Source organism: Anas platyrhynchos, chromosome 32 (genome assembly GCF_047663525.1).
Source record: "Anas platyrhynchos isolate ZD024472 breed Pekin duck chromosome 32, IASCAAS_PekinDuck_T2T, whole genome shotgun sequence".
NCBI classification, from domain to species: Eukaryota; Metazoa; Chordata; class Aves; order Anseriformes; family Anatidae; genus Anas; species Anas platyrhynchos.
This window is the reverse complement of record NC_092619.1, coordinates 1429403-1447453: the sequence shown is the minus strand read 5'-3', so window position 1 is coordinate 1447453 and position 18051 is coordinate 1429403. Positions and strand designations below refer to the sequence as shown.

Here is an 18051-nt window from a genome sequence, read left to right as displayed (position 1 = left end):
AGGTGGGGAGGAAGATAAGGAGGAAGATAAACTCTTTAACTTGGTGGAATTCTTCTGAAAGTTTCTCCACAGCTGAGACGCAGGCCTGTAAGGAAGAGGAGAGACTTTCTTTGTACTGCCGGAGTTGTTTAGCCACTTCATCCACTGTGGGTTCCTCATCCTCTTTCCAGGCCATTATTGCCAATGAGCTGGCATATGATGATGGTGCACTCCGTACAAACTTCCGCCACATAGGTCGTGTACACCTGACTTCATCTGGATCTGTGGATGTTTTTCTGAGGTCTGGGTCCTAATAAATCACCTCCTGTATGGCTAATTCCCTCATATACAGAATTCCCTTCTCCATAGTGGTCCACTTGCCTGGTAAACATGCAAGTTCTTCCTGGAAGGGATACATTTCCCTCACAGCTGAGAGGAGATGCCTCCAGAGGTTGTGAGATTGTGCTCCATCTGCAATTGCTTTGTCAATGCCTGCATCTCTAGCAAGGGATCCCAGCCGCCTGGCTTCCCTGCCTTCTAATTCCACAAAATTGGCTCCAGTGTCCCAGCACCGGAGCAGCCAGGTGACAAGCTGCTCACCTATGCAACAACCAATATCTTTTCGTACATCTCGTAGCTCAAGCTGGTATAGCTTTTGGGTAGTTACTGTTGATTTTTCGACATCCTCATCTTCCTCCTCCTGAATCCCTGATGGCCCAGAATCGTCATCTCTATACCTAGATTTGGCAGAAGACTCTCTGCGTTCTAAATGACCTGAATCTCTATACCATTTTTTCACTTCCTCTACAGGGACAACTTGCACTGCTACAGCTCGTTTCTCTGACCCAGCCACAGGAGCTGGAGCAGCTGCAGGAACTGGAACTGGAGTGGCTGCAGTAACTGGAGCGGCTGCAGGAACTGGAGCTAGAGCGGCTGCAGAGTCCATCGTAGGGGTCGCAGTGGCCGTTGGATCTTTCACAGGACTTGGAGTGGTCACAGGGTCTGTCACTGAGTTGATAGTAATATCATTTGCAGCTCGATAGGCATGAGCCAGGCCCCAGCACGTTACAATGATTTGTGTCACTTTGGAACTGCCACAGTCATGACACCTTTTTCTCAAGCTTTCTACCAGTTTTTTAGGATTTTGCAGTTGTTCAGGGGTGAATTTCCAAAACACTGGGGGTGCCAACTGCTCTAAATGCCTGCCCATATCCTCCCATACTCCTTGCCACTTGCAACTATACTGCCTCCGGGCAGATCTCTGGATGAGATTCCTAAGCAGTTGCTTAAATTTAAGCAAAACCTGAAGCACATACAGGAGGGAGAACAACAAGACCATGCTGGTCTAAGTATCCCAAAGATATTCAATATCTTGGAGAGCTACTGTAACAAGCTCGGAGGATAAGAGGGTGGTGAAGGAGAAAGGGAGAGTGATCAAGGAGGATAAGGGGGTGGTGAAGGAGAAAGGGAGAGTAAACGAGTAAGAAAAAATATCCTCCCCTTTCCCCTCCACAGATTGACTCCCTGCTGAAAAAAGGCAATAGGTATGATTGCTAATAGTTTCCGAGATATCATTTCCAAAGTATAGAGTCGACGACGTTGCTGAGTACAAATACCAAGTTAGAGTCATGACCAGATATTTCATCATCTCATAAGCCACTGTTACAACACACAGTACCATAATGATCTGAAACCAGGGCCCGGAGAGGATAAACAACATGACAGAGAGCACATACAGAAAATAATGTGTTATAATACTCAATTTGGAAAGCAGGTGCAGCAGAGTTGAGATTAAAGCAATCAGCATTATGACAAGTGACTATTAAGCAGGTCTAATACTTATACCAATTTTAGTTTAACACACTCTGGTCAGATCTGCCGTTATCTCAACCCTTCGTGCCCCATGTTGGGCACCAAAAGGACCATTGTGGTTTAACCTGGCCAGCAGCTAAACACCACACAGCTGTTCACTCACCCTCCCCTCTCCCTCTCTGGGACGGGGGAGAGAAATGGAAAGTGAAGCCCGTGAGTTGAGATAAAGACAGTTTATTAAGACAGGAAAATAATACTAACAATAATAATAATAATAATAATAACAGTAATTATAATAATACAATGATGATAATAGTACTACTAATAATAATGTGTACAAACAAGTGATGCACAATGCAATTGCTCACCACCTGCTGACCGATGCCCAGCCTAACGCCGAGCAGTCTGGCCACCCTCCCCCGGCTAGCCACCCCTGTATATTGTTTAGCATGATAGTCAGATGGTATGGAATACCCCTTTGGCTAGTTTGGGTCACCTGTCCTGGGTCTGTCCCCTCCCAGCTCTTGCTGCACCCCCAGCCTGCCCGTTGGCAGGACAAAGCAAGAAGCTGAGACGTCCTTGGCTTGGTGTAAGCACTGCTCTGCAACAATTAAAACATCAGGGTGTTATCAGCACTCTTCTCATCCTAAGCCAAAACATAGCATTCTACCAGCTACTAGGAAGAAAATTGACTCTGTCCTAACTGAAACCAGGACAAGGTCCTTGGGTTCTTCTTCCTCACATACCCTCCCCCCCCCCCCCCCCCCCGCCTTCTTTTTCCTCACTCTTATTCCATTTTTCCCTATCTCTAACTTATGCTCCTATCACTAACACTCTTTCATATCCTACTGTTATCTGTTACCATCACCCCCCCACCCTGCCATCCCCTCACCACCTGAGAAGTGACATTTAGCATGATTTGGGTGCAGAGTTGACTATTATAGTCACATATGTTTATCATGTACTTCATTGAGCTCATTATCATATTCAGACATCTTAACATCCATATTCATTCTACAAATAATCATGCAAAAGCTTTCACTCTAGACACTATAGCTGCCAATATTTTGTTCTGTCACCAAACAGGGTTGTCCTGCCACTAGAACACTCCCTCCTTCAGCTGTCTCTCACACCAAGATTGTGGATCACCATCTTTAAGTTTATACAAGAGAAAGCAGGAACAAGCTGTTCAACTCCCCTTTTGTCCTGTGTTGGTGCCTATCAGTGACACAAACAAGTCTAACTACTCTCCACACATGGAATATCCTGAGTTGGAAGGGATTCACAAGAATCACAGAATCCAGAGATCACATGGATCATAGAGTCCACACCATTTCCAGAGTCTTTTGGGGTGATTCACTAGATCCACTGATTTCACTAGAGGAATGCCAAATAATTCACCAGGCTCCTTTCTCTATGGCTGCTGTGTTACCTAGTGTAGCAGAGCTCTTCTTTGCCTGTAGAAGGGAATGAATAATGTCATATCTTTGTGGAAAACACTATGACAACTGAAGCAAAGAAATAACAAATAAACACAAAATAAAAATAATAAAAACAAAATAAATAAAAATAAAATTAAAAGTAGAAAATCAGGGCCTGTAACAAGTTACGTTATGAGTGATATGTAGACAAAAACAGGAAGATTAATGCCTCTCAGAAACATTCTGTCATCATTTTCCTAACTGCATCCTTGAGTTCCTGGTTCCTCATGCTGTAGATGAGGGGGTTCACTGCAGGAGGCACCACTGCATACAGAACTGCCAGCATAAGATTCAAGGAGGAGGAGGACATGGAGGAGGGCTTCAGGTAGGCAAATGTGCCAGTGCTGATGAAGAGGGAGACCACGGCCAGGTGAGGGAGGCACGTGGAAAAGGCTTTGTGTCGTCCCTGCTGTGAGGGGATCCTCAGTACAGTCTTGAAGATCTGCACATACGACAGCACAATGAAAACAAAACACAAAAAGAGTAAACATAAAGTAACCACAACAAGACCAAGTTCTCTGAGGTAGGCATCAGAGCAGGAGAGCTTGAGGATCTGGGGAATTTCACAGAAGAACTGGTCCAGGGCATTGCCTTGGCAGAGGGGAAGGGAAAAGGTATTGGCAGTGTGCAGCACAGCATAGAGAAAAGTACTGCCCCAGGCAGCTTCTGCCATGTTGACACAAGTTCTACTGTCCATTATTGTCCCATAGTGCAGAGGTTTACAGATTGCAACATAGCGGTCATAGGACATGATGGTGAGGAAAGAAAACTCTGCTGCGACAAAGAGAGCAAACATAAAAATCTGGGTAGCACAACCCAAGTACGAAATGGCCCTGGTGTCCCACAGGGAATTAGCCATGGCTTTGGGAACAGTGGTAGTAATAGTGCCCAGGTCAAGGAGGGCAAGGTTGAAGAGGAAGAAGTACATGGGGGTTTGGAGGCGGTGGTTGCAGGTTATGGCTGTGAGGATGAGGCCATTGCCCAGGAGGGCAGCCAGGTAGATGCCCAGGAAGAGCCCGAAGTGCAGGAGCTGCAAGTCACGTGTGTCTGCGAATGGCAGGAGGAGGAACTCTGTGGGGAAGCTGCTGTTGGACATTTGCAGTCTCAGGGCATGTCTGGCTGTCCATGGTGGAAAAGACAGACACAAGTTAGGTAGACTTCTGTGACCAAAACCTCTAACATATTTCACAGAACCCTCCACAGCAAGACACACTGCTTCTTCCCTGTGAGCCATGTTTTTTTTTTTTTGTCTAAGGGTGTCAGGGATCAGGCAGATCCTCTGTGAGATCAGAAGTCAGTACTACTTTACAGCATCTGGTAAAGAGCACCAGGTATGGATCTCAGGTGCACACTGGCCAGAAGTATTTCCCTATTTGCAGATCCTGAGCAGGATATCCAACAATCTTTCAAGAAACAGTGACAGTGGTTTTGGTGCTCTCTAGCTGAAAGGGTGTGGAACAAAATTGTGAGTTTCCTCAAAGACCGACAGACCTTTCAGTGTAATGTTCTCTGATCTTCAGTCATTCATTCAAACCTGACAACTCTATTACCATCCCCCTAGCTGCCCTTCAAAACAGAAAAGTGAAAGCAGAAACTTCACAGAGTGCCTTCCCTTCAGATACAGCAGACATTGGTTTTCCCTGTGAAGAATCTCCCCCAGACATGCAGTGGGGGTGCTGTGGAAATGTGAGCAGCCTGATCTAGGGAGCAGCCTCTGGGCAGCAGCAGGACCCTGCCCTGCCCTGTCACAGCTTCTTCCTTCCCTTCTACCCTCAGCTTCTCCCTGCAGCACCCTGGGCAGCTACAATGCAGGCTGAGTGCTGAGCCTGGCAGGCAGCAGAGGCCCTGCCCTGGCACACAGCCCCTGGGGCACTGCAGGCACCCTACTCTGCACCACAGCCCTGGCCACCCCTGCCTGCACAACGGCTGCACAGCCGACAGCCAGCCCCTCTAGAAGGAACCCTCATGTCCTGTCCCTCTGTTATTTACGGCAGAGAAACCCTGCTCTGGACCTTGTCATTCTTCTCTACCACAGAGAAAGCAGAGTGCTCCTGAAAGCTCCCGTAGGCTGTGGGATTTGACAGCAAATCTGGAGATGGCACCAGGAACAACAGCTGTGCTGCCCTGCAGCCAGAGACTTACCCTATTCAGGGCTGTGAAGATTTCTCCCACTGTGAGCTCTCAGCATCCCCCAATCCACACTGCCTTTAACATCTCCCTCCCTTCTCTAAGTTGTCCTTGTCCCCTGCAGGCAGTGCCCCGAGCCCTGCTGATGTGCTGTGCAGAGGAGCTGCTCCTGGGAAGAGCTGTCTCTCTGCAGTGCTGCCCGCTTGCCAGGAGCTCCCCTTGGGCCCAAGAGCCCAACCCAGCTCAGCAGCACAGCTTCAGCCCAGGGCCTCACTGTCTCTGCCCTGTCTTGTGTCCCTTGAGATATCCCTGGGTCTCTAGGGTTATCAACATTTAAACAGGCTGAAGCAATCCCTGATGTTCCCTCCCACAGCTGAGGAGAGATACTTACTTCCAGCAGTGTCATTTCTTGTAGCAGGAGAAGTTTCATCAAAGAATTCCCTTGTCATCTTCCACTTTTAGGCAGGACACCCAGAATGTGACTGGCAGGGATCACATTTTCCCAAGCTGAGGGAAGTGATCACGGGGAGTCAACTGATGCATCTCATTCTGAGTTTGATGTCCTAGGCCTGTAATGGGACCCAGAACCTTCCATATCAGCCACAAACCCACACGATTTGGGATTTCTCTCACCTCTGTTCAGATATATACAAAATACTCTAGGCTAAGCTCCCACGGTAATTAAAGGAGATAGAGAAGAACAGTGAGTTGTTCAAATGCAAACGCCATTTGACATTTGAGGTGCCCGAGGATGTCCGACTTAGCAGTAATCCTTTAAGTTAGGACTTCAGAGACTGGGAATGTAGGTATTAGAGTTTTTTCAGTGTAGACTGCCTAAAAATGTGGCCTCCCTTTGTGCCTTGTCACTAACCTGGAAGCTGTCCCTTGTCATTTAGCTAAATAATATAAACCTCCCCTTTAACATATCTCTCTCGTCCCCAAAAGTGGGAGTAGATTAATGGAGAAGTGGTAATTTAGAGACAGTACTTTCTAAAAGGTGTTTGAAAGCTTAGGCACATGAGTAGACTGCCCTACATCTACTATATTAGTAGGCTTAGTCAATGGAGTTGAGTGTAGAGGGGCCTTACAGAGACATCTTGATAGATCAGAATGTTGGTCAGTTGCCTACAATATAAAATTCAACAAGAACTAGTGCCAGGTTCTGTACATCAGGCCGTGTATTCCTGAATATACATATAGACTGAGGGACAAGTGGATGGAGCATAACTCTGCAGAAAGGGATCATAGAATCATAGAATCATAGAATATCCTGAGTTGGAAGGGACCCTTAAGGATCATCAAGTCCAACTCTTGACACCGCACAGGTCTACCCAAGTTCAGACCGTGTGACTAAGTGCACAGTCCAATCTCTTCTTAAATTCAGTCAGGCTCGGTGCAGTGACCACTTCCCTGGGGAGCCTGTTCCAGTGTGCAACCACTCTCTCTGTGAAGAACCCCCTCCTGATGTCAAGCCTAAACTTCCCCTGCCTCAGCTTAACCCCGTTCCCGCGGGTCCTGTCGCTGGTGTTAATGGAGAAAAGGTCTCCTGCCTCTCGACACCCCCTTACGAGGAAGTTGTAGACTGCGATGAGGTCTCCCCTCAGCCTCCTCTTCTCCAGGCTGAACAGGCCCAGTGCCCTCAGCCGTTCCTCGTACGTCTTCCCCTCCAGGCCTTTCACCATCTTCGTAGCCCTCCTCTGGACACTCTCCAACAGTTTCATGTCCTTTTTATACTGTGGTGCCCAGAACTGCACACAGTACTCGAGGTGAGGCCGCACCAGCGCAGAGTAGAGCGGGACAATCACCTCCCTCGACCTACTAGCGATGCCGTGCTTGATGCACCCCAGGACACGGTTGGCCCTCCTGGCTGCCAGGGCACACTGCTGGCTCATATTCAACCTGCTGTCTACCACGACCCCCAAATCCCTCTCTTCTAGGCTGCTCTCCAGCGTCTCATCGCCCAGTCTGTACGTGCAGCCAGGGTTTCCCCGTCCCAGGTGCAGGACCCGGCACTTGCTCTTATTGAACTTCATGCGGTTGGTGATCGCCCAGCTCTCCAACCTATCCAGGATCTCAGGGCTGATGTTCCACAATGTTCCCTGCAGGGACCATGGTGGAGTTGATCCTGCAGGAGGGCAGCACAGCTGGCAAATAGCAAGCTCACAACTCTGGTCTTGGGGAGAGCAGTCTTTGGCCTCTTGGAAGGTGAGAAGCTGAAACGTCCTTGGCTTGGTGTAAGCACTGCTCTTCAACAATTATAACATCAACATGTTACCAGCACTCCTCTCATCCCAAGCCAAAAGACAGCATTCCACTAGCTACTAGGATGAAAACCAACTCTGTCCTAACTGAAACCAGGACAGCCCCCTTTAGGTATTGGAAGGCTGCTAGAAGGTCTCCTCAGGGCCTTCTCTTCTGCAAGCTGGACAACCACAACTCTCTCAGCCTGCCTTCATAGGAGAGGACCTTGAGCCTTGTGATCATCTTTGTGGCCCTTCTCTGGACTCATTCTAACACTCCTGTTATATATGTTCATCTGATTCGTGTCAGTATGGAACAGTGCTAGGGCTGCATGGTATGATGAATGTGACCTTCTGTCTTACATACCCTTGTATAACCACAAGTCTAAGAAAAACAGAATGGTTAATGTATATAGTTCTTGTACCTTGCAAAGGAATGTTTTAACAATTCATGTCACTAGAGAGCAGTTCTGTCTGTCTCTGGATCCTGCACTGGCAATTTGATTCTTCCACAGATGTGGTTTCTTCTCTTTCCTCCCCGTGTCCCAGTCTCCCCCTCATTATAGTCAATTTATCAAATCTTCAGAAATAGTCCTCAAATCCATGAGCCTATTTGCTTTTGTTACTGATTCTGAACTCTTATTCCTAACAGTTACAGCCTTCTTGCCTTCTTTGTGGTTGATTTAGCACTGCTACAGATGTGACTGGAGTATCCCTGTGAATGGCCTGTGAGGAATGTTTTAACAACTCGTGAAGTGTCAATAGAGAGCTATTTATATTTGTATGTTCTTTCTTTGAAGTCTCTGATGTCTGGGGGTTTCAGAACAACTGCTAACAACTAGTAACTGTTATGACTTCTGAATGGGACACTATGCAAGCCCCTGATATCTGGCCAGGTGGCCAGGAGATTAAGGAGAAGAAAGAAGCTGAAGGATGGCTAGAAGACAAAACTTGCAGGGGACGCTGTGTAAGCTTTTGACATGCTGCCAAGGAGTACAAAGGGGAAGGACAAGAAAAAAAAATGAGAGGAAGACTATGAGCCTTCAGCATGAAAGACCCCCAGAGACCCCCAGAGGGACCAGCGGAGACTGATGCGCATGCTCCAGTAGGAGGGTTTGGATCCCAGAAGCTAATTATAATAACCCGTTTTTTTTTTAGATGTAGTAATGAATATGTATCAGCCTAGGAGCATAAAAATCAGCTGCTTGATGTAACTGGTGTGTGTTTAGGTGGAGCGGAGACTCCCAACGCACCCAGCGCTGTTTGCTTACCTCTATTCTTTTAAAAAATTGTAAACTTTGATTATAATCCTATTTTGGGACTGAGAGATTTCTAACAATTTGGGGGCTCGTCCAGGATGGCTATGGTTCCTGAATTCTGATTTGATCTAGGAGAGGCGCCCCACCATTTGGTGGCTCCTGTTTGAGTCAGGTCAGGACTAATGCCATCTTGAACTTGAATAAAGGTAAGCAAAGAATTTGATTGCCTTGGGGCAGATCTCAACTACTTAAGTAGTTGTTTAAGAATAAGCAAAACCTAAATCACATTCAGGAAACATCACAGTGGGAGCATGCTGGTTTGATCAACCCAAGGATATTCAAAGCTTTGAAAAGCTAGTGTAATTAGCCTGGAGGAGAAGCAGGAGGTGAAGGAAAAAGGGAGAGTGAAGAAGTGGGGAAAAGCATCCCCCACTGCCCTGCATAGATTTACTCCCTGAGGAGAAAAGGCAAAGAGTGTAAAATGGTGTAATTTTTAACAGTTTATAAGAGATTAAGAGATGGTTCCTGAGGTATAGAGGTGGCAATAATTTTATCCTATCAGAAGTCAGTGTTATCCCATACAGCAAAAGAGTAACCTTAAACCAGCCCCCAGAACAGTGAGATAAACAGCATGACATGGAAGACAGACAGTTAGTAATGTGCTATACAACACTATTCTGAAAACAAGCACAAGAGACCCCTGATAAAAAATAAATTAATTAATTACTTAATTAAAAAAAAAAACAAACCACAGCATTGTTATCAGCAACTCTTAAACTGATCTAATGCTTACAAAAATTTACTTTTAAAACGCTGTGGTCAGTTCTGTCATCTTAACCTTTGTGCTCCACACTAGGCACCAAAAAGACTTGGTGTGGTTTGACCCAGCAGGCAGCTCAACACTACTGCAAAGCCATTCATCCAATGGGATTGAGGACAGAACTGGGAGAGAAAAAAAAATAAATGAAAAAGTTCATGCTCTGAGATAAAGGCAGTTTAAGAGGACACAAAAAGAATTATTATTATCATTATCACTAACATTGTCATTATCATTATAATTATTATGATTGACACCAATAGACTAATGTCATGACATTTTTCTGTGCATATCAAAAGACGGAAAAGGTAGTGATGATTAATTGGGATGTGTTGGACCTCAGCATTATGTATATGATATAGAATAAGCAGTGGATATTGTCTTAGGTTTGGCTGCGATAGAGTAATTTTTTCTTCCTAGTAGCTGGTATGATGCTGTCTTTCATATTTACACAATGACAGAAGAGTTTGGGTATGAAAGGACCTTACAGATCACATAATTCCAACCCACCTGCCATGGGCAGGGACACCTTCCACTAGACTGGGTTGCTCAAAGCCCCATCCAACCTGGCCTTGAACACCTCCAGGGATGGAGCTTCTCTGGGCAGCCTGTTCCTCACCACCCTCTGAGTAAAGAACTTATTTCTAATATCCAACCTGAATTTACCCTCTTTCCGTTTAAAACCATTACCCCTAGTCCTATCACTCCACTCTTTAATGAAGAGTCCCCCCCCAGCTTTCCTGTAGGCCCCTTTAGGTACTGGAAGGCCACTGTGAGGTCTCCCCAGAACCTTCTCTTCTCCAGGCTGAACAACCCCAACTCCCTCAGCCTGTCTTCATACGAGAGGTGCTCCAGTCCATTAATCATCCTCATGGACCTCCTTTGGACTCGTTCTAATAGCTCCATGTTGATCTTATACAGGGGGGCCCAGAGCTGAACTTGTTTTTTGGCCTCACCAACAATGAGTTACAGAGGGCCAATCATATCCCTTATCCTGCTGACCACAGTATTCCTGGTACAAGCCAGGATGCTGTTGGCCTTCTTGGCAACCTGAGCACACTGCTGGCTTATATTTGACTATCTACCACCGGGGCCCTTATCCTCAGGCAGCTGTCGAGCTTCTCTTTTCACTGCATGAGTGGAATTGTTGTGCCCCAAGTGCAGGACCCAGCACATAGCCCTGTTGAACTTCATAGAGTTGGCCTCAGCCCATGGGTTCAGCCTATCCAGATCCCTCTGCAGAGCCCTCCTACCCTCGAGTAGATCAGCTCTCGCTCCTAACTTGGTCTTGTTTATAAACTTACTGAGGGAGCACTCAATCCCTTCATCCAGATCATTGTTGAAGAAATTGAAAAGAACTGGCCTCAATACTGAGCCCTGGAGGACACCACTAGTGACTGGCCTCCAGCTGCATTTAGTTCCATTCACCACGACTCTTTGGACCCGGCCACGCAGTCAGTTTTTAACCCAATGAAGCATACATACATCCAGGCCTTGAGCAGCCAGTTTCTCCAGGAGAATGCTGCAGGAAATGGCTTCAAAAACCTTAGTGAACTCTAGGTAGACTACATCCACAGCCTTTCCCTTGTCCACTGAGCACATCACCTTGTCAATCTGATTTGTCACCTTGAGATCTGATTTGTCAAGCAGGGCCTGCTTTGATAAACCCATGTTGACTGGGCCTAATCACCTGGTTGTCCTGTTGCATGATGGTACTCAAGATAATCTGCTCCATGAGTCTCCCCAGCTCTGAGGTCAGACTGACAGGCCTGTAGATCCCTGAATCCTTCTTCTGCCCTTTCTTGTAGATGGCTGTCATATTTGCTAGTCACCAGTTGACTGCGACCTCCCCTGATAGCCAGGACTGCTGATAAATGATGGAAAGCAGTTTGGTGAGCACTTCAGCCAGCTCCCTCAGTATCTATGGGTGGATCCCATCTAGCCCCCTAGGCGGCCATATATCTAGGTGGAGTAGCAGTTCTCTAAGCATTTCCTCATGGGTTATGAGAGCTTCATTCTGCTCAAGGTTCTTATGGACCAGCTCAGGGGCTGAGTACTAGGGGAACAACTGGTCTTGCTGTAAAACACTGAGGTAAAGAATGCACTAAGTACCTCAGCCTTTTCATCATCTCTTTTAATTTTGTTTTCCCACATCCAGTAAAAGAAGAAGATTCTCCTTAATTCTCTCTTTTTTTCTTTGTATTTAGGAAGAAGAAGAAAGAAAGAAAGAAAGAAAGAAAGAAAGAAAGAAAGAAAGAAAGAAAGAAAGAAAGAAAGAAAGAAAGAAAGAAAGAAAGAAAGAAAGAAAGAAAGAAAGAAAGAAAGAGAGAAAGAAAGAGAGAAAGAGAGAAAGAGAGAAAGAGAGAAAGAGAGAAAGAGAGAAAGAGAGAAAGAGAGAAAGAGAGAAAGAGAGAAAGAGAGAAAGAGAGAAAGAGAGAAAGAGAGAAAGAAAGAAAGAAAGAAAGAAAGAAAGAAAGAAAGAAAGAAAGAAAGAAAGAAAGAAAGAAAGAAAGAAAGAAAGAAAGAAAGAAAGAAAGAAAGAAAGAAAGAAAGAAAGAAAGAAAGAAAGAAAGAAAGAAAGAAGGAAAGATATTTTTTATTAACAGTAAAAGACACGTTGAGCTTCAGCTGGGCTTTGGCCCTTCTAATTTTTCCTTTGCACAGCCTAACAACATTTAGGACTCAGCTTCAGAGAAAATTACAGTATACATGAGAAGCACAGAAAAAGTGGAATTGAACAGCCTTACAGCCTCTACCCTTCTGTAAGCCTGTTCTGCAGCTCCATTCAAATAGTTACTCCTCTCCTGTTCAAACATGGTGTGACACCACCTGTAGATGGGTGTCTCAGTGTGTAGCTCCTCGTTTTTGAGGGCACGGGATGTTGCCCAGAGAGCTTGTGCCAAGGAGGGGTTCAAGTCCTAAAGTACCTGCCCTGTGTAAAGGGGCTTGAAACCCAAGTCTGGGTTTCTCTGGCTCAGTGGCATGGAGCATCCAAGCAGAGCTAAAGTAGCCTGAGACTGCCTGAAGGGTGGTTTTGGAGATGCTTTAGCTTTCCTCTGTGGGGAAAAATGGCATGAAACAGAAATAATGCCACAAAGTTGATTTCAGGATTTTGAGACTGGACATGGAAGAGAAAGAAATCGCCTTCTCCTACTGCTCCAGGAAGAGCTCTGAGCAATATGTGAAGGGAAAGGATCTCTATTCCCAGAGGCCAGGGGTCAAGGCCTGGCCCTTGTGCTTGGTGAAACACATCCAGTTTTCCTACACATCAGTGTCACCTTTACATTGCCTTTGTTTACTTGTCCCGATTGTCTCCAATGTTCTGCTCTAACGAGCTCCAAGGGAGCCTGTGTCAGTGCTGGCCCTTGGGGGACACTCCAGGAAACTTGGACTGACTTGGACTGACTTGGACTTGTTGAGAGATTTCTTCAATTTGCTCTTTGTGCCTGAGGTTTGTGGTGTCATCACCAAAGCCCCCAGAGGGGTGATTACAATGACTTGGGCTGGGCCTCTGCTGCTGAGCTTGGCCGGGCTACTTGGCCCAATGGGAGCTCTTGGCAAGAGGGCCCTGGTGCAGAGAGACAGCTCTACCCAGAAGCAGCTCCTCTGCACAACACAGCAGGGCTGGAGGCTCTGACCGCAGGTGGCACAGGGAGAGGAGAGAGGGAGAGAGGGCTTGGAGGCAGTTGGGAGTGGATTGGGAAGATGCTGAGAACTGATGGCAGGAGAAATGTGCACAGCCCTTGACAAGGTAAGTCTCTGGCTGCAGGGCCATGCAGCTGCAGGTGCTGGAAGGGTCTCCTGCTGGGTCTTATTTCTGGGAGGGCAGTGGGCAATGCAGTAGGCTTTGAGAGTCCTTCTGGGTTGCACTGTGAAGTGAGGAAGTCTGGCAGAAGCCCCTCGGAGTGCTCTAAGCCAGGTGCCCCCAGTCAGCCCAGAACACCCAGCCCTGGCTGTCCATGCTGGGCTCTCTGTCAGCTGCCCCGTAGCTCCTGCAGCCATGGTGGTGCCCCTAGGCAGAGCCCTGTTGGTGGCAGGGTGCTGCAGAGCAGCACTGAGCACAGCTGTGTGGGATGGGGTCTGTGAGCACGGGCAGGGAGGAAGAAGAGGTGGGCGCAGGGCAGCAGCTCCTGGCAGGGACAGCTGCAGGCAGCAGAGGGAGAGGCAGGTGACCAGAAGGAGCTGTTGCCAGAAACGCCGTGGCAGGGGGGATTCGGGCACCTCACGGCCATGCCCTGCAGTGCAGACGCCTTCCCCTGGAGCAGCCCCTCCCTGGCTTCCTCTCCCCCTGCAGCCCATGGGCTGTGGGGCAGGCATGGCCAGCACAGCAGATGAGGAGAAGTTTCCAAGCTACTTCTGGCTCTGTACCAAGGTGCCCCAAAGAGAAGACACCTCCATGCTAAGGTCATGTCTGTGCTGCTGGATGGCTGTCTGTGGGCACCTGGAGTGAGGCCTCTGCACCCCTAGCTAGGAGGGAAGGGCTGAGTTTGTGGTCTGGCACCCAGAGACAAGGTGAGGATTCTGCCAAGCTCCATTTGGACTGGGACTTCTCTGCTCTCAGCTGCCTCCAGTTTCTTCTCAGGGAAACACCTGAGCACAATGGTAGTCCTAATCATTACAGGAGTAACTAATAGACAATAAAGCAAAGAAAATCCTACTTTGCTCTACACTGTGGTTGGAGAAGTTTGCAAGACTACTGCAAAACTCAATGATCTGAGAGGTTGACTGAACCTGAGTTTCCCCTATGTTCCTTTTTCCCTTGTGCTGCACAGTAGGAAGGACTCTAGAACCCAAAGCAGCCCCTGCTCCCAGTGCCTCCCTCAGCCAACACCAGCTGCAGCTCAAGCAAGAGAGCTGCAGAAAAGTTCTCGTGCTAAGAGAGAGGCTCAGTTTGGGGGTTGTATAAGACTTGCATTAGGTTTTCCTCAGATAAGTCTGTTCTAACTTTGTTTTGCCTTCTTCTCTTCAGCAGACAGCCTTGTCAAAGTCAGAGAATGACCAACAGCAGCTCTGTGAGTGAATTCCTCCTGCTGGCATTCGCAGACACACGCGAGCTGCAGCTCCTGCACTTCGCGCTCTTCCTGGGCATCTACCTGGCTGCCCTCCTGGGCAACGGCTTCATCCTCATAGCCATAGCCTGCGACCACCACCTCCACACCCCCATGTACTTCTTCCTCCTCAACCTCGCCCTCCTCGATACGGGCTCCATCTCTACTACTGTCCCCAAAGCCACGGCCAATTCCCTCTGGGACACCAGGGCCATTTCCTATGAAGGATGTGCTGCACAAGTCCTCTTTTTCTTATTCTTTTTTGGTGCAGAATTTTATCTTCTCACCATCATGGCCTATGACCGCTATGTTGCCATCTGCAAACCCCTGCACTATGGGAGCCTCCTGAGCAGCAGAGTTTGTGCCCAGATGGCAGCAGCTGCCTGGGGCAGTGGCTTTCTCAATGCTGTCCTGCACACGGCCAATACATTTTCCCTGCCCTTCTGCCAAGGCAATGCCCTGGACCAGTTCTTCTGTGAAATCCCCCAGATCCTCAAGCTCTCCTGCTAACATGCCTACCTCAGGGAAGTTTGGATGCTTCTGTTTAGTATTTCCTTAGCATTAGTTTGCTTTGTCTTCATTGTGCTGTCCTATGTGCAGATCTTCAAGGCTGTGCTGAGGATGCCCTCTGAGCAGGGCCGGCACAAAGCCTTTTCCACGTGCCTCCCTCACCTGGCTGTGGTTTCCCTGTTTCTCAGCACTGTCATGTTTGCCTACCTGAAACCCCTCTCACTCTCCTCCCCAACTCTAAATCTCGTGGTGTCATTTCTGTACTCGGTGGTGCCTCCAGCAGTGAACCCCCTCATCTACAGCATGAGGAACCAGGTGCTCAAGGATGCAGTCTGGAAATTCTTGCAATACATGCTTCTTCAAATCAATAATGTGCTTTAAAGATCCTACTTTATTTCTGAACGGAGGAAAACCTTTTGTTTTCTTTAATACTCCTTTGTTTTCTCTTATTGCGGTTTTCTTCCATTTCTTGCTTTGATCTACAGAAGCTTATTCTTAGTCTCCTACCTGTTATATTTTTCTTTACTTTGAGACAATCATCATATGGAGCTATGATTGGGCCTCTTCTATAGATACAGATAAAAAAGAAGCCACAAGAACTTCATTGGTCTCATCTCCCATTTGTTTCCACCTGCTCTGGAGCTGGGGGAGCAGCCCCAGCATACAGGAGGGGCTCAGGCCCAGAGCCCAGCTGCCACATGAAGGAGTGTTGTGGTTTAATGCAGTCGGCAGCTAAACACCACAAAGCCTTTCGCTCACCCTTCCCCCTCTCTCTCTGTGAAGGAGGGGCGAAATGGGAAAGTGAAGCCTGTGGGTTGAGATGAAGACAGGTTATTAAGACAGGAAAATAATAATTATAATAGTAATAATAATAGTGCTACTACTAGTAATGTGTACGAAACAAGTGATGCACAATGCAATTGCTCACCACCTGCTGATTGATGCCCAGCCTAACCCCGAGCAGCCCACCCCCCACCCCCTCTAGCCACCCCTATATATTGTTTAGCATGACGTCAGATGGGATGGAATACCCCTTTGGCTAGTTTGGGTCACCTGTCCTGGGTCTGTCCCCTCCCAGCTCCTGCTGCACCCCCAGCCTGCCCACTGGCAGGACAGAGTGAGAAGCTGAAAAGTCCTTGGCTTGGTGTAAGCACTGCTCTGCAACAATTAAAACATCAGCATGGTATCAGCACTCTTCTCATCCTAAGCCAAAACATAGCACCCTACCAGCTACTAGGAGGAAAATTAACTCTGTCCTAACTGAAACCAGGACAAGGAGTGAGCCCTGGTGGCCCTTGGGCTGTCCCTCACTGCCCGCTGGGCTCTGCCTCTCTGCTCCCTTTGGGTCAGGGCTGCTACTTCCCTGGAGCCATGACTGCAGCAGAACAAGGCCTTTTCACTGCTGCTCTCATTTCACTTCCACAGTCTCCACTCTTTCCTTGCCGATTTTGTTAGCCCACAGAAGGACCTTGTGTACCCAGGTGACAGTCCTTTGCCTGTGGCAGTCCTGTGACTGTAGGCAGCAGAAGGGAACGTGCCAGTGACAGAGCTGGCCTCCCTGCTAGCATGACAGTAAAAAAAGGGGCTTCACAAGGCAAACCCAGAAGCCTGGACACCTCTTCCAGTGCTGCTGTTAAGAGCAGAGCCTAGGGGTTGCTCCCTGTTCCTTGTTTTCTGGGCAAGTTCATGGAATGAAGGACACAGGCTTAAAGTCCCAGGGTGGTCTGACAGCAACCAAGGCCTGGACCCTTTTTGGAGGCATTTGCCCAATTAGACAACAGCCGTTTCTGGAGTCATCTACATAGCACTGTGTCCTCTGCAGTGGGGCTGATGGATGATGTCTGCCCGGAGAGGAATCTGGAGCTGCCAGGAGATGTCAGGGGAACTCAGGAACAACGTGCTCTGTGTGTAGTGACTAGAACCACATCTGAGTGACTATCAAAAGAAGGGTCTGGTAAAGTTGAATCTGAGGACTCCATGGGCTAAGGGAGACTCTGTAATGCCTTGAGAAGAACTGAACATCCAGCAGGCAAAGGCCCATAAGATGCAGATTAATTGAGGACACTTTCTTTGCAGATTCATGGGCCAGGTCTGGTGCAGCACTTGCCTGCCCCTTGTGACCTTAGAGACAACCCACGATGCTGCAAGAACTGCCCTGTGCTGCTAAGACACTAGAGCAGATGGAAAGGGGCTCAGCAGCTGAGATCCCCATGGAGTTGGGTCTGCTGACCATCCGGAGCAGAATAGGCAGGGTGGAGTCCTCCAGAGGTCCCCAGGCACCACAGCCCCCTGGCTTTGCACAGCAGCACCACTCAGGGCACAGCATTTCCTCAGCCATAGGTGTTCCCAGCCCAGGGGTTGCTGGGGAGGCCCAGAGCCGCCTTTCTCTGAGCAGCTGTGCTGCCTTGGGAGGGGTTGGGGTTGTGGTGGCCATGCCCAGAGCCCTGCAGCAGCCTGCGGTGGGTACTGCCCTGGGGCCAGCCCAGACTGGGCTGCTGGGCTGGGCTGCTGGGGTGGGCTGGGGAGAGGGCAGGGAGGTGAGGAGAGGTGGTCAGGCGCTGGGCTGGGCTGGGCAGTGCTCGGCACAGGGCAACAGCAGCATCAGGGAGTGGTGGGAGCATGCAGGGGAGGGTTCCCAGCAGGGCTTGGTGCTGCAGAGCCAGGGTTGCACAAAGGGAACCCAGAGCAGCAGGAGCAGGGGAGAGGAGGCCACTCTGGGCCCTTGGCTGGCCTGGGCAGAGCAGGAAGGGGGCCCAGGGCATTCATCCTCTCCCCGCA

At 48.4% G+C, this 18051-nt stretch overlaps 1 protein-coding gene across 1 annotated transcript; it reads right to left on the bottom strand.

The window, feature by feature from the left end:
* Nucleotides 1-3444: 3444 nt before the first annotated feature.
* Nucleotides 3445-4368, bottom strand: LOC113840841 (olfactory receptor 14A16-like). The gene has a single exon (XM_038171623.2). The coding sequence runs from the start codon at nucleotides 4366-4368 to the stop codon at nucleotides 3445-3447; it is 924 nt and encodes a 307-aa protein (XP_038027551.2).
* Between the last annotated feature and the right edge of the window lie 13683 nt (nucleotides 4369-18051).